The sequence below is a fragment of the Punica granatum genome, chromosome 5 (assembly GCF_007655135.1).
Source record: "Punica granatum isolate Tunisia-2019 chromosome 5, ASM765513v2, whole genome shotgun sequence".
Taxonomy (NCBI): domain Eukaryota; kingdom Viridiplantae; phylum Streptophyta; class Magnoliopsida; order Myrtales; family Lythraceae; genus Punica; species Punica granatum.
This window is the reverse complement of record NC_045131.1, coordinates 7,553,605-7,570,691: the sequence shown is the minus strand read 5'-3', so window position 1 is coordinate 7,570,691 and position 17,087 is coordinate 7,553,605. Positions and strand designations below refer to the sequence as shown.

Below are 17,087 nucleotides of genomic sequence, written 5' to 3'. Positions count from 1 at the left end.
ATCTTGCAATGTTCAGAGTTGTGAGGTAAAATAGCATCTTTTGCTGCCACCTCTTGAAGTTCAACCCATTGAACTTCTCGGGCTTCTCGACATGGTTCACAGGGACCATCGAGGGAGCAGCCACGTTTTGGCTAACCAAATGGTTAGGCAAGATAGGAGCAGGGCCGGAGCCAGTAGTCTGGCTTCCGTTGGTCGTATCTCCATCGTTTCCCGACGCCATTCGAATCGTTCAAATAACAAAATCTGTTTCAAGATTGTAATAAAAAACTTAATTAGCCTTAATAAGTCACAAAATTGAACGATAATTCAAATAGCAATTCGGATAAATAAAATGCTATAAAATTAAATGAATTTCACTAGTGTAAGAACTTGGAAATTCAAACCGAAACAAAGGCGAAACCGAAAGATACGAGAGAGCCGAGTCCTGTGTTAGACACAAACCCCTTGAAACAGAATTGTCCCCTCCTGGATGCTTGAGGTCACGTGGACAATCGTTTCCCAGGGTAAAACGGCAACAAGCGAAGCAGCAGCACGAACAGTAACGCTTCAGCGAACTCGAAGAGAAGCGTGAACACTTTTGAGATCGAATCCTTCGTAAAAAAAAAATTGTAGTCAATCACTTGTGCAATTTCCTTTTAGTCTCAGTAAAAGGAAGCTCTTCTTCTCTAGGGAATTGCAATCAAGGGAAGACTTTTCTTCTCTTATCTTTTCCTTTTCAGAAAACGGCTACAGGAAGCAAATGGCATGAGGCTCTCTTGTCCTTTTCCTTTTTGCCGTGTGCTCCTTTTATAGACTACGAGTTCCATCCGTTATATGACTCTTCCTATTCTCCTTTTATGGGGAATAACTCACATATATTCAATATATGTGTTAATTGTATTTGATTATTCATGAATGTAATTCATTCATTTCTTGTAACCACCAAGAAAATCAAGAGTCATTAGCTCGCGAGCAATTTTCTCATTCACCCATTAGCCATAATTTCCAACATATATATATATATATATAGAGAGAGAGAGAGAGAGAGAGATGGATTAAATTATGTGAAAAGCAAGTAAATTACTTGATGTATTGTAGACCTACCCTGTCGGAAACGCACAATGTGACAATGACAAAGGAGCACCCCATTTTCTAATTCTCTCTCTCCGTTGTCACATTGTTAGCAATCACGCAATATTTTCTCGAAAGAAATGGGGAAAGTAAAAAAGGAAAAGAGACGATGTGGATAGGTCACTTTATTCATTTTAGTTTTCCTTTTTTTTTTTTTGTAATTCAATTTTTTCTTTCAGTTTCTTAATTTTAAAGAAATGCTTTAATTTTTCTTTTTACAATTATATGTAATATATATAATGTAAACTTTTTATTATTTTCCCATTTCATTAGAATAGAGAGGCAACAAGTGAAACGTTCGACCCCCCCCCCCCCCCCCCCCCCCCCCCCCCCCCCCCCAAATGTGTTTTCAATGTCTCAATTTTCATTTATACAATTGCCTGCAGTTTATATATATTCATTTCATGGGTGCTGCACTAGCAGGCATTCAGATCTGATCGTTCAACTGATGAGACCATCAAAAGTCAGGTGTAATTAAACTCTATGTCTTTGTCTCCTGCCGGTGTGTCTTTTGTTTTCCTTCCGTGATGGAAAGCGCAGGGAGCCTTCGGCATCCTACCCACGAGCACGAGCTCATCCGGCGAGAGTTGTGGAAAGAATGCAGTGTTGTCTGCTCCTTGTGCAGGTTCCGTTTCAGCGGCCCAACCTACCGCTGTCTTGGCTGTAGGTTCTTCCTCGATGAGTCGTGTGCCTCAACAGAACCACCTTTCCAAATACAGCATCCCTTTCATCCAGAGCATCCTCTTACCCTCGAGGGGACCTCTGACCGACCCCTTTACCGCTGTGGCAGTTGCAGATTCAGGCTGGATGTGATGATAGCAATCGCAACTCTGCCAGCTTCTGCAGAGCGAGAGATGATCCTCCATATCGGTCATCCGCACCTGTTGACCTCCTTTCACACGAACACGACCCTATCTGAAACGTGCAAACTGTGCAGGGAAAAAATCCACCAGGGAAAATTTTATGGCTGTAGCCGTGGGTGCATGTTCTTGCTTCACCAACAATGCGCGGAATTGCCCCCAGAGATTCTGCATCATCCTTTCCACCCCCAGCACTCTCTCACCCTTGAAGATTTCCAATGGGGGTCAGAATTCAAATGCGAAGCATGCTCTCGTGCAGGATATCCGGGGCCTGGATACAGCTGCAGTGAATGTGATGTCCGATTTCATGTACACTGTGCTGCCTGGGCTCTACCCTCTCGAGATCACCAGGCCGAGATCGAGCATTTTTCCCACCAGCACAAGCTGAGAACTCTTCATCAGAAAGAGAGCATCTCAGAATTGAAGTGCGCGGTTTGTAGGGATGGTATATCCGGTGAAGTTCAATATTGCTATAAGTGCCGCTTCTTCCTCCACAAAACATGTGGAGATCAGGAGTTACCTCGAGAGATTATGGTTCATCCGTTGCATCCAATGCACCCTCTCATCCTCCAACTGAAGCCTACATGCAACGACAATGATCAAGGGTCGTGGTCCAAATCCCACAAATATTTCCGAAGAGACAACGCCCCAATCATATTCAGGTGCAAAGAAAGCTGCAGGTTCAGCCTTGACACAAAATGTGCCCTTCGTGTTCTCGAGGAGGGGTTAGTTGCTGAGATTCAGCACTCTGCCCATGGCCATCCATTAGAGCTTCTTATTATGCATAGCTATAAATGCGATGCTTGCCAAAAAGGTCTTGCTGGTCTGACCTATTCGTGCAAGATCCATAAGTGTACATTCAAGATGCACATCTCATGTGCAAAGCTGCCACTGAAGTTGCAACATCCTCTCCACCCTTCCCACCCGCTTCTCCTAAATACAGCATTGTCTAAAGAAGGCTTTATTTGCAGTCTCTGTCGCAAGAAATCGAGAGGCTTTTCCTTCAGTTGCACTGATTGCTGGTTTTACTTGGATATAGTGTGTGCTACAAAAAGACCGACTTTCAAGCATCCACGCCACGAGCACCACCTTGCTCGTTTTAGTTCATCATGTCCAGCAAGTCTAACCGGAGACAAACAACAATGCAATTCCTGTGGCAAGGACTGCGGCTATTGGGATACCCCTGAATACTATGGCTGTTTGTCGTGCAACTTTAATCTTCATGGTTATTGCCTTCTCGATCTGCCACGCACTGTTCAACATGAATGTCATCCTTATCATCCATTGGTGCTGTTCGACAAGTTTGTTCTTGGAAGGCCTGATGACCAGTACTGCGATAATTGTGAGGAAATCAGGAATCCAGACCACGGTGTTTATCGTTGTGAAGAATGCTGGTACACAGTTCACATCGATTGTGTGTTGCAGCCGGTACGTACCCTTTTTCCAGTAATTACGAACTGCCTTGCCCAGAAACAGATCATTATATATACCATTAGTTAATTCTTTTGTACATCCATCCTGAAAGGAAATCTATATATATAGGGGAAATTAATGTTCGTTAATTTAAAGATATACAGCTGAGTATTATCATTAAAAAGTCAAATTAATTACTGCAGAAGCTACTGGATTATCCTTTTCTCCATGAGCTGGATAGAAAAATTACTTGTTTGGATAAAAAGATAAAAGCAATGGAGATAGAACTACAGGCGTCAAGGAAAGAACTATATGCACTCAAACAAGAAAAAAAGACCGAGGCGTTGAAAGCATGGAGGATAGCGCACAGTGTCAATTCAGAAGGTTGAACTTCCAGCCCCTTTATTTCCTCAGTACATATTCACAGATATGTGTGTGTGTGTGTATATTCATGCGTCAAATTACGCTTCCTTAATTTTGTTTTGCACGTTCACAGTTATGATCGATTTTCTTGCAGTCGCTTATATTCAGATAATTTTGCCTAATTCTCAAGTTCGTCAGTGTTGACAATATGTACGTAATTGGGTAGACTCGTTCGTGTGCTTTCTGCTGGTTTGGGGGTAAGCTTTTCTGTCTTTCCAAGTGTATCAGCAGAGGCTCGATCCTTGGGCTTCCGGGACTTGACAATTAAGTGCATGCATGCTGATGTTCAGGGAAATGTGTTGATGCTTAATTCCTAGCTATCCATTGTTGGACTTGCTCGTCTCGTGGATTTTCTAATTCTGTCTCCTCTTATGGTTTCTTTTCAGTTTTCACATTGTTACATAGCCGCTCTGGCTATGCGGCAATCACGCAATATTTTCTCGAAAGAAATGGGGAAAGTAAAAAAGGAAAAGAGACTATGATAACTGATAAGTCACTTTATTCATTTTATTTTTCTTTTTTCTTTTTCTTTTTTTGTAATTCAAGTTTTTCTTTCAGTTTCTTAATTTTAAGGAAATGCATAAATTTTCTTTTTACAAATTATATGTGATATATATAATGTAAGCTTTTTATTATTTTCCCATTTCATTAGAATGGAGAGGCAACAAGTGAAAAAGCGGACTTTCAAGCATCCACGCCACGAGCATCGCCTCGCTCATTTTAGTTCATCATGTCTAATAAGTCTAACTGGAGGCAAACGACTATGCAATTCCGGTGGCAAGGACTGCAGCGATTGGGATACACTTGAATACTATGGCTGTTTATCGTGCAACTTTAATCTTCATGATTATTGCCTTCTCGATCTGCCGCACACTGTTCAACATGAATGTCATCCTTATCATCCACTGGTGCTGTTCGACAAGTTTGTTCTTGGAAGGCTTGATGCCCAGTACTGCGATTATTGCGAGGAAATCGGGAATCCAGACCATGGTGTTTATCATTGCGAAGAATGCTGGTACACAGTTCACATTCGATTGTGTGGTGCAGCCGGTGTCAGTATCCCGTTTTGGTCCACCGGCTTCAGAGGGCTAAATCATTATTTATGTCGTCCATCGGAGGGAAGTATTTTCAGTTAATTACTTGAGCATTCATGACTTCTAAAAATATGGCATTTTATCAGTTTAACGCCAATTTACCATTTTTCGGAAAAATACTATATGGGACGTCTTTGGATTTCACATGCATCAACTTTCATTTTTAGAATCCAGGACAAAACTCAGGGCCAAAAAATATTTTCTGCACAATATTCAGCCTTGAATTTTTTTGAACACAACGGTGGTTCCGAAACATTTTTTCGGATATCTGATTAAAAAGATGAGAAATTAAAAAATGATCGATTAATCATGGCCGACGTGCTACGTAGGCCCGAAGTCGATTTTTATCAAGATTCAACCTTCGTCAACTCAAATTGAAACTTTTATAGAGCCGATTATTTTTGAATTTCTCAATTTTGAAGTTTTTCGTTCCTAAATGTCGATAGATCCCGATAAATTAAATTTTTGCCCGGACGGCACACGCACGAACATAAAATAAAATAAAATAAAAGCTAAGCAAAAAAAAAAGAAAAAGAAAATGGGGGCAGTAGCTGTTGACTTTTTCTTTTCTTTCTGTTCTTTTCGGTGGCAGGCAAGTTGGGGGGAGGTTACTGTGGCTCTTCTTCCACTGATCAACTCCAGAGCTCAATCGATCTCCATCAGAAAGATCACCATCAATCGGCTTGGACTTCTTCTTCTTCGCACGCCAAGCTTTCAAGAAGGAAATCAGTTTGTTTCTCTGCTTCTTCTCAGCAGGACCCGAGCCTGCAATCTGAGTCCTTGGACGTTTGAAAAAAAAAAAAGATTTCCAATAATTTCTACTTGGATCCCAGATCGACAATATGCATATTCTCATTTAATATGTTCTTTTCTCGTTTATTATGCATATATAACATGGCAATACGTGTTTTTATATTTTCCTGCTTCCATGAATCGACGTCATTTTATCGATTCCGTTAATATCATGTTTGTGTATGCTTATATACTTGTATGCGTTTCTTGTGATCACGGGGACACCGACTATGTAAAATATGTGTGTTTATCGTGCTTGATGTATGGGCATAGGAGAAACATGTTGGAATTGGGCGAGGAAATCGTTCAAAACCCGAGTAGAGTCAAGCTAGCCCACGGCATTTTCATTGAGGAGGGGGTTGTGAGCTCCTTGATCCTTCTTGGGTCAAGGACGGCCTCCTTTTTCGGTTTAAAATTCGCTTCTCCGATTGTGTGCAACGGCATTTTGATATCATCGCAAACCGAGCCTTAAAATACTTGCCAAAACGTTATTTTCTAAATAAAGTGCATGCATTCGTGTATCGGCGACCTTATCGGGCCCACGAGTCCAAGGGTATTTTGGTCATTTTTGATCAGGTTCCCTCGGCTTTCGAGGACCCTTCCTGGTCACCGTATCACGAGTCATTTTCATAAAATTAAGCTTATCTTGGGTATTAAGACTCTATTTAGGCGATTAACTCATGATCTGTTTGATTGTCTGAAACCTGTACATTTAATGCATTCGGCGATAATCCACAGTTAATAATTCCACCAACGGGTAATCGGGACGTTCATACGACTAATTAACTCACTTGGCCTTAATAATTTTGCACGAATCGGTAACTAACCGGTAATACGTGTCGATGGGTTACAAACATGCGTTGGTTTCCTTTTCAAATTTGCAATTTTGCAAAACTCAAGATGCGCGATCCGATGTGGCATGGACGTCTAGGAAGGACTTGCACATCCTGACTTGAAGTCTTACTTGATTTCAAGTAACTCAGGTTGGGACGCGGAAGTTCTTTCTAGATCTCTTCTGGATAGATCGACCGGTCCTTTGACTTTTTCAGGATTTTTGTACAACCAGGGAATCGGTCGGCGCCGGTCATAGGCCGAGGTGGCCCGCATCGCGTAATCTTTCTTCTCTGAAATCAATTTTCATAGCAAGGGCAAAATTGTTTGTTAGTGATCTAGCGACATCCCTAGGATTAGGATAAAGTAAACACTATTGTTCTAGGGTAAGGATGGGCTGATAAGTTTTTATTATCTTAGCATAGCTTCGGGTATTTAGGTAAGGTACTATGGCTCAAAATATAAACACCGGACTAATCTGCACTTGGCTTAAGACATAAAAGGGCAATAGTGGGTTAGGCACTGTGTTCCAGAGTTTTTGGGCAAAATCTATGTTCTGTAATAACCTGTAATAATCGCAGTGTCACAATACAGAATAATCCTAAAAGCAACCCACAAACATGAGACTTGACTGTAGACATCATGTCTGTCAAGTTCTCGTAAACCATGTCGAATGTGAAATATCCTCCTGAGGCGATCCTTGACCGATTTACACCTAACGCGCGTTTGTTTGCTTAGGATAGGGTTTACATGCCAAGATATCCTGGTCAATAATCAGTTAACTCACGTAAACTCGGCAATAACAAATCCCTTATTTGTTTATCTGTGCTTGCTTGTTACATTTATGCACTCATTTGTTATGCGGGTCGAGCCCGAATTCCTAGGACGTAATGCACATGGGGTCCAACGCTCCAACTGTCAATCACGGGGTCCAATGCCCTCATACACCGGGTGTGCATCTTAATTTCATTTTCGGTATTTTCCAAACCACACAGCGAGCGCGAGTGTAATAACGACCGAATGCAAACCAACCGGGTCCAGGTGCTGTAATTTGTATATTTTACATTATTTTGAGAGAATAGTGCAATGGTTTATCTGTATATTCATTTGTAAGGACCCTAGTTGGCAAGTGGACTGTTTCAAGAGATAGAACCGGTCAAATCAAGTTATGGATCCTTTAGACGAGCAAAACCGTACGGGTCCAAGGCCCGGTCCACACTGTGAACAAGCCATTGCGGTCCGACTAATCAAAATGCGAGTACGGTGGACCGATCCTCTGACCTGAGCATTTGCTTTTCTCATAGCTTCTTGACTCGAGGCGACCGTTTCTTTACGATTTATGGTGTCAAAACGAGCAAGATAAATGAAACTTAATTAAACGGTAATTAAACTAAAAATTGCTAGTCTAGACAAGCTAGAGTACCGAAAGGGGGCGCGAGATATAAGTATGCATGTAACAAAACCCCCGAATTTTGAACCATGGGTTCTGCTGACCATATGCCTAAGCAATTAAGTGTACCCCATACCCCTAGACCCGGACGACTTAACGGCCGTCGATCTTCTGGTCATAAACAGTAAGTGGCGACTCCTTCTCACGCGTATCTATCGCTCGTCCCCACGAAATGTGGACACTCCCTAATCGTGCAATGGCGCATGCATGTAGGCCCCGACAAGAAGAAATTCGGGTTCGCATAGCCCGTACGTACCATTTTTCCAGTAATTACGAACTACCTTCCCCAGAAACAAATCATTCTATATACCCTTAGTTAATTCTTTTGTACATCCATTCTGAAAGGATATATATAGGGGAAAATAATATCCGTCAATTTAAAGATTTATGGCTCAGTTTTATCATTAAAAAGTCAAATTATTTATTGCAGAAGCTACTGGATAATCCTTCTCTCAATGAATTGGATAGAAAAATTACAAGTTTGAAGACAAAGATAAGTGCACTGAGGAAAGAACTAGAGTCATCAATGGAAGAAGTAGATGCACTTGAACAAGAAAAAAATATCGAGGCATCGAAAGCACAGAGGATATCCCACGGTGTCGATTCAGAAGGTTGAACTTCCGGGCCCTTTTTTGTTTTCTCGATACATTGAAGTGTTTGGGAAGTATCATGGCGCCCTCTAGGAAGTACGTTAGCGTTTTACCAATTTTATTTTCCCTTTTTACCATTCTTAATTAATAATATCACGATTTTATCCCTCATTCAAACAATACAAGTACTACTAGCTATCGCATCTGTTACTATCATGGCACTCTTTGGCTCTATTTCCACTAAAAAACCAGCTACAGATTTGTTCTTTCCCGTAAACTCTCAGTTTTTCGGCACCCTATAGTCCTGTAACCTTTCAGTGTATTGGTACCCTTTACAGAATCTTTCACTTTGTCAGAACCGCCAGTATGAAGTGGCTTTTCCATTCAACTCTCGCAGTTCCTCACCCTTCTCCAAATGTGATTCACATCTCCTTTCATTTCTCATTCACTCTAATTGCTCCTCCCTCAAAATGTTCCTTTTCCCTTTTTCTTTTCCAGTTGCCTTACGATATGATTCTTACAAGATGGCTGTGGTGATAATTTGATTGATTCGTTTTGATACAATGTGATCCTCGGCTCTCGTGTTTTGGGTTGAACAAAAATAGCAGAGATGTAAAAGGTTACGACAATAATCTTGCATATACACCTTCGAGTCATGTAAGTAATTTGGGCTTTTTGAAGTTTCATGAAAGACATTATCTGCAAAATATTCCTCTGGAGAAATCATACTGCCAAGTACGGTTAAGTCTACGTCCCTGTAGGGAAGATGCATCTTCAAGGGCACCGAACCACATGCAAATGCCTCCGAGATCAATCAAAAGCTTGTTATTCATAACTTTAAATTCTGATTAGAATTATTAATGGGGCGCACCAGATCAGAAATGAAAAGATCTGGAAATGGATCAGCTGGTGAGGCCCACGTTCGGGAAGGGGTAAAACTCAACACTGATGGAGTATCCAGTGGAAATCCCAGCCGACCAGGGGCAGGAGGAGTGCTCAGAGACGAAGAAGGTAGGTGACTCTATGGCTTTGCTCATTTCATTGGATGGACCTGAGCGATAGTAGCAGAGCTTTGGGGGTTCTGATCTGTCTATGGCATGCTTGGTCACTTGGATTCTGTGACATCATCTTGGAGGTCGACTTTGAGCTGCCTACACCCTTATCCTAGGACCTGGAAACGGAGTCTTGCTAGTCGGATCACTAATCAGAGACATCAAGATACTCTTGGGGAGGAAATGGCATGTGGAGATCGCACACATGCACCCGGGAGGAGAACTCATGTGCTGATTGGTTAGCACAAAAGACTTTGAATCTCCCCCTTGGCATGCATTTTTTCAACCAGCCCCTAGCTGGCATTGAACCTCTCTTTCGGGTGATATAATTGAGGTTTCCATACCCTGACTACATATCCTATAATTGTTTTCTCCTTGTTATCCAGGCTTAAGCGTCCTGAACCACGGAAAAGATTAAAAAAAAAAAATCCAATTAGAGTTGCTTGTTCGATTTGAAAGAATCGCCAAACCCAATATGCACGATGAATCTAAAAAAATTGAAAATGAAAATTAAAAAAGAGAAGAATCATATTTCATTATTCACAAAACATATATAGACTACCGAATCACCAATATAATTATTTATTATTTTTGGGTGAATCATCATCATATTTAAACATTATATATGAACCAAAAGATTGTCCACATAAAAATGGCAGCCTCATCAATTCTGCTTTGCTTACATAGTACAGATCAAGCCATTGTTCACTTAACTTACATTACGAGCGGCAACATTAATAGATTGATATATCTAACTGGAAATCATCTGTCTTGAAGAATAGATGGAAGACTCGTATTTTTCTATATTTTGATATAAGCAGCTCATGCACAGAAAATCATGCATGACATTTGCATAGTTACCAGTTACAGTCTGATCGATCTCATGAGAGCGAATGCTAATCTTGCAAGCAAAGTAGCCTCCCAGTTGCCTTGGCACGTAATCAATCACTGTTTTCCTCTTCTCTTCTGAGGTAATACTTGACTGAATCTTAGCTATGAATACTAGTGTCGCCTCCTTGGCTCGCTTCCAACTCCTTGCTACAATCTCTGTACAATCTTGAAGATTGACCATGACCCAATGCCCAAAATCACAGCCGATGTCTTAGCTTATGTGTAGGTGCACAAAATCAGTCAACACCACTCCTGGTGAATAGTAGAGGCTGAAATTTCTCATTATTGTGACTTGTAAATTGCAGATAATGAAAATTTTTCGTAGTTATAATGGAGTTCAAACAGGAATTCAGAATCTGAAACTGTATCTGCTTAAATGAAATAAATTAATGGCAGTGCAAAAAAGATATTTTTAAAGCTCAAACACTATATCTAAGATTTGTCTTAATTGGCTGATTTGATGAAATTTAAGCAAAAAACCAAAATTGGCATTTCCATTCCTTTCTTTTTCACTTTTTGTATCTAATATATATTAGATCTTGATGCTTAATCATAGATTTCTCTGTTAGCGTTCTCAAGGGAAAAGTTTGTAAATGAGAAGTATAGAAAATATTAATTTCACGATGATTGCCTTCTTGATCTGCCAAGCGAATGTCACCTCTACCATCCACTCATCTTCTTGGATAAATTGGTTGATGGAGTGCCGGATGACCAGTACTGTGACTTTTGTGAGGACATCAGGAATCCAGACCACAGGGTCTATCACTGTGAAGAATGCTGGCACTGACAAAGCTCATATCGAATGTGTGATCCCCAAGGTACATGTCCATGTTGCAGAAATCACAGTAATTTTACCGAAAACATCATATCAAAAAAGTTGCTTCATAGGTCTTGGCTGAGATAATAAATTTTACTGCCACAGGTGAAAATCCTGCCCTCGTCGATCTTGATAAGAAAATTAAAGCTCTAAAGGCGAAGATGCGGATAATGGAGAGAGATATTGAGGGATGGATGAAAGAACTGGAGGCACTCGAAGACGCAAAAAAAGCCCACTCACTTTAAGCAAAGGTGAAAGGCAAACAGCTCCAAGTCACGGGTCTAATTCATGGACCGCCTTTCCTCAATGCATATCATGTGTAGGATGCAGTAAGCTTGTGTGTCAGATTTGGTCACTGTTGATTCTGATTCTGTACAATATCTCAGAACCGCTTCTCCTTTCATTGATGATATGATCAGAGTAGCCGTCAAGTGCTGCTGTTGCGTTTGATAGCTTGTTTCTGGAATATCACTCTATTTAGTTGATACTTCATCAGGAGCTTGAAATAACTATTCGGCAGTAGGCATTTTCGCAAGCACAAGGGCAACACCCAAGCACTAACCTAATTGAGATCTTTAACTGCTTACAAAAAACTTTGTAAAACTGCAGCGATAAATCTTGAAAAACTTTCTTTACATCACAAATCAAAAGAGTGTAGTATGGTTGTTCACTAGTTCTATTACTTCTGACTGCTCATTGTTTTGTTTTCTATTTCAATGTACTCAGGCTCGGGAACTCGTCCTCGTCTTCCAGATTGTAGGTTTTCGCAGGCACCCTGCAGCTTCAACAGAGAAAACTCATCAGATCAGATTTAAAGGATCCTCAGGTTCAGCAGAAAATAGCCGACAATTCTATAAAATCCCATGTCTATCAAAAAGTTTCCGTACCATTTATCTCTCATCCTGGGAGCGGGACAGGTGGACCGGTGATGCTTCGAGCAGGACTCCGGACCACGGCCTATGTAGTTTCCTTGGGATGTTTCAGACCCTTTCTCTTTTTCTTCATTTTGCCTTATACGAGCCTCCCACGCCTGGGAATGGTCCTGCAAATTGAAGGAAAATACTGACATGATATTTGAACTTGTGAACCAGTCTAAAAACAGATGATCGGCGAAGGAAAACTTTGTACGTTGCTGGGAATGAATGCCCCTGTTCCTCTCGGCTTCGATGTAATGAGAGACCCAATCAGGCAGAAAGCATCTCCCGGTACCAGAACATTTGCGCTCCTTATCTGTGACTGGGCAGAGACAGGGGGCGCGATCACATAGCGGTAACAGCACTGTCCAAATTGCAGGTTATTCAGCAGACTCTCGTAATCTCCTCTGAGATCTGTAGTCCCAATCGAAAAATTCTTAGCTTCATTATGGCTGTGCGGAGATTGATTTCCCGGTTTAGAGTTCTCTTCCATCTCCCCTAGCCTATCCAGTGTCCTTCCGAAGAACGCACCGAGTTCATGGAAGATGCTTTCTGTGGGCTGGGAGAGAACTTTCTCGAGCTTAAGAGCACCTAATGAGAAAGCACTCCTTATCCGGACCGAATTCCCTGAACAAGGCTAAGGGTGTTACTTAAGCAAAACCGAGAGAGGTAAGAAACTAAGTAAACAATCACCTTTGCTGATGCTACGGCCGAGGTTGTTGCTTTCTTTCAGGGGGTCAACTATGTTAAGATGCTTCGGGGTGAATGCCAGCGGGGTAGCGCTGAGAGCTGTTGATGGAACTGAGAGTGCCTCGACGCACTCATGGAGAAATTGTTGACTAAGCAATGGCTCTTCAGCAGAATCATCAACGAGTTCAGGAAGGGAGGATACACAAACAGGACCAAACAAGCTGACGCCGTACTTTTCCCAGTTGAACTTGCTGTAATAATCCAAGAACTTCTGCAAAACCTGTGTAATCATTGACAAACCGTGACTTGGAAATTAGTCCGGTGCAATACGTATCGTAAAGGCACTAGCCAACAGGAATTGGAAAGTACTGCCAAAGGACTGTCCAAGGAAGAATGGAAGATCTGGAAGATGTATAGAACCATCGTCTCTAAGGCGTAAGTAGAAAGCAAGCCATAGTGAGATCCGAGTATCCGGCTCTCGTAATAGCACCATGCTTTCACTAGTATGATGCTTTTCTTGAAGAGATTGTCCCTTCCAATGAGGCGATCGACCTGGGACAGCATTAGATTGCATTATGTGAGATGTTCGTTTTGATAGAGAAAACGAAACAATTGATCCTGTTTCTTCAATGGAGACGTACTCTTCGTATATGGCAATAGAAAATAAAACTGTGTAGTAAATCGAATTCATCGAAACTCCAATAAAAGCATTCCTAATCAGTTTTGTAATAGAAGCATATTAAGCCTGACCTTCTCCAGAAAACATACAGTGGAGAGCCCTCCAACTTGGTTGAACGAGATATCGACTACAACTTTATTGACAAGGCATTTTACAAGCTTCACCTGCCACAAGAAAGCTCCTGCTGTAGTTAATGCCAAACATGATATTGCAGGTGAACAAACGTTAGTTTCAGGATTCAAACAATTGCTGAAGACCGTGGCTTGTTCTGATTTAACTCATCACAGCCTGTAGAATTGTAGAATTGTCGAATCACATGATTTACGTGTTAGAAATACTCAACAATATTACATGATAGAAACGTGACTTTTAAAACTTGATGCATCTTATAGTACGTTTCTGCTTTCTTGCACTTCTATGAGCATTAGGACAATCAATTCACCAAGAAAGGTGGGTGGACTTTTATATGGAAAGATTGGCCTTAGGAGAAAAAGAACTAACCTCGGCATCAATGTACTGAACATCCTCTACAGGAAACTCGGGAGTCGACCCTTCGTCCCGATGTTGGCTTTTGAGAATACGAACAACATTATCTGCAAAATGTTCCTCTTGAGAAATCGTACCACCAAAAACGGTTAAGTCTATATCTCCGTCAGGAAGATACGTCTTCAAGGGCACCGAACCAAATACAAATACCTGCAAGATTAATCAAAAGCTTGATGATATACATAAATTTAAGATTTGATTACACTTGCCTGTTCCATTTGAAACCCAATGTACATGGTGAATATAAAAAAGAAAATGAAAAAAAAAATTAAAAGAAAGAAAATTTGGGCACCAATTAATTCTGTAATATATATATATATATATACATATATTATTTTTTTTGAGTCCATTAGGTTTCAACATTAAGATTTCAAGTCCTCAACTATTCACCAAATCCCAAATATTTCACTAATTCTCACTAAATCATATTTGCATTAGATTGCAACAAGCATAGATGTCGATACATGAAAGATAAATTATAATCCCCCATGGGCCTTTTTTCAATCAGATTTGTCCGTCATAAAAAAAAAAAAAGAAAAAAAAGCCCGTGCATTGCTAACCAAAATGTCAAAGACGGCACTCATCAAGAATTTTTCGTGCGAATTTATTATGTGCTACATATCGTTTTATGAAAATTAATCAGAGTACTTTTCATCAATCAGATCATGTCAAATTGCTCACAAACCATTCCTGTACTTGATCATTAAGCATCCTTTTGACAATAAGAATGCCCATAACAGAAATAAAACCTTGAACTTTCAGCCGATATCTAGTAAAATTATGTCTCATTTGTCACAAAATATGCATGCATGGACTACTGAATCAACAAGATTTTCACATAAAAATGGGAGCCTCGTAAAATCAGATTTGCTTACATAGTACAAAGCAATCCATTATTCACTTAACTTACATTACAAGCCGCCACATTCATAGATTGACATACCTAACTTCAAGTCATCTTACTTGCAAGAGTAAATGGAAGGCTCGTATTTTTCTAGATTTTAACATAATCAGGTCATGCACAGAAAATCATGCATGAAATTTGCATCATTACCAATTACAATGTTATTAACTATGAAGTTAGAAATTTAAATGAGGTATCAAGCTCACGAGAGCAAATACTGACCTTACAAGCAAAGTAACCTTCGAGCAGCCTTTGCACATAATCAATCACGGATTTCCTCTCCTCTTCCGAAGTGATACTTTGCTGAATCTTACCTATGATTTCCAGCATCGCCGCCTCAGCTCGCTGCCAAGTCCTTGCTTTCATCTCCTTACAATCTTGAAGATTGCTCATGACCCAATGCCCAAAATCACAGACAATATCTTAGCTTATTAGGTGCACGGCATCGGTCGACACCACTCAGTGTGAATAGAAGAGTGTTCTCATTAGACTTGTGAAACGCAGTTAATGAAATCTTTTCAAAGTCATAATAGAGTTTAGACAGAAACTCAGAATTTGAAATTGTATATGAAATGAATTAATTAATGTACGACAAAGATATCTTTAAAGCTCAAACTCTATATCTAAAAATTTCAGTCTTAATTACTTGATTTGGTGAAACTTAAGCAAAAAAACAAAATTGGCATTTCCCTTCCTTTCTTTTTCACTTTATGCATCTAGTCTATTAGTGTGTGTGTGTATTAGATCTTGATGCTTGGTCATAGATTTCTCTATTATATCATTCTCAAGGGAAAGGTTTGTGAATGAGGAGGATGTAAAACATTACATTCAAAATAGTCCTGATAGATTTATAATTTAACATGCAAATTTCGTTACGATTAATGCTCTTAATTGCGTGTCTGAGAATACAAATGATGATCATGAACATAATAATAATAGTACCTTGATTCCAGAAAATTTCAAAAAGCTTGAGAAATGTACATACAGAAAGCAAGACTTAACTATGAAAACGAGACATTTACATTCACTGTATGAGAATTAAAAGTAGCTTGATTTAAGCGGTTCAAAGTTTGTTTTCCTTAAATAAGGTCTTGAATTTAAGTTTTATGAGCGGAGAAAATCCTTAATTTGGAGAATTTTACCCCCTTAGTAGACTGACCAACTCGAATTGGATTAATCGGAGCTAATTGGACTTCCGAATTTCAGTGTACACACTGAAAAAGCTAGTTTTGTGATTCTAAAAAAAAAATTGGGTTATAAAAAAATTTTACTCACCAGAAAAGAGAAACTTCCACTTTACTAGTAGGAACAAAATAAATAAGGTTAATTAAAAGATGTGTGAAAATCAAAGTTAAACAATTTCCAAGTGGAGATCTCATAATAGGTAAGATCAACTTCAAGAGGATATACAAACATTCAGATGATATCTAATAGAAATATTTTTTTCTTTTGTTACCAAATACATATAGACTACCGAAACCCTAATATACATACATACGTATCATATATATATATATATATATATTTATAAACATTAAACCAGCCTAAAGATTTTTCGCATAGAAATGGAAGCCTCGTACAATCAGGTTCGCTTACATAGGAAAGATGGCCATTATTATTGACTAGATGTGTGCTCGCACTATACTCGAGTTTTAGCAAATAAATAGAATTGTCGTTATCTACTTAAATAAAACAACATCGGGAAAAATATGGTCAGTATAATTTATTTTGTGTCAAATTCTCAAAATTATGACCCCCTTTCATTAAAAAAAAAACCTTAATAAACGATGATAAATATTTATGGTAACAATCTTTGAAAAAAAGATAAAAGAACTTGGACGTACGGTTGATTAGGAGAGGGAGAGGAGAAAGAGAAAGTACGGAGTATGATTGGAAGTTATTTGATAAAATTATTAATTTATCTTAAATTTAATGGCTGTAATTAATTAGAAATGATATGTCGTGGATAATTCGGGAAAAAATAACATGAAACCTAAAGGAAGGACTTTGTAACTTTATGTGATAGTATAG

At 39.6% G+C, this 17,087-nt stretch overlaps 2 protein-coding genes across 3 annotated transcripts; one reads left to right on the top strand and one right to left on the bottom strand.

Annotated features, from left to right (window-relative positions):
• Positions 1 to 1,452: 1,452 nt before the first annotated feature.
• Positions 1,453 to 5,815, top strand: LOC116206694. Its single transcript, XM_031539493.1, has 3 exons — positions 1,453 to 3,398; positions 3,587 to 3,767; positions 4,459 to 5,815. The coding sequence occupies exons 1-3, from the start codon at positions 1,638 to 1,640 to the stop codon at positions 4,476 to 4,478; spliced, it is 1,962 nt and encodes a 653-aa protein (XP_031395353.1). The 5' UTR covers positions 1,453 to 1,637; the 3' UTR covers positions 4,479 to 5,815.
• A 5,587-nt stretch (positions 5,816 to 11,402) lies between these two features.
• LOC116207402 (poly(A) RNA polymerase cid14-like) lies at positions 11,403 to 15,476 on the bottom strand. Of its 2 annotated transcripts, none has more exons than XM_031540320.1 (8): positions 15,279 to 15,476; positions 14,108 to 14,302; positions 13,678 to 13,770; positions 13,297 to 13,479; positions 12,931 to 13,207; positions 12,452 to 12,864; positions 12,211 to 12,365; positions 11,403 to 12,098 (listed from the first exon to the last, which is right to left on the bottom strand). In XM_031540320.1, the coding sequence occupies exons 1-8, from the start codon at positions 15,447 to 15,449 to the stop codon at positions 12,032 to 12,034; spliced, it is 1,554 nt and encodes a 517-aa protein (XP_031396180.1). In that variant the 5' UTR covers positions 15,450 to 15,476; the 3' UTR covers positions 11,403 to 12,031. The 2 variants fall into 2 exon arrangements, with proteins under 2 accessions (XP_031396180.1, XP_031396181.1); XM_031540321.1 differs by having other exon boundaries at positions 13,348 to 13,479.
• Between the last annotated feature and the right edge of the window lie 1,611 nt (positions 15,477 to 17,087).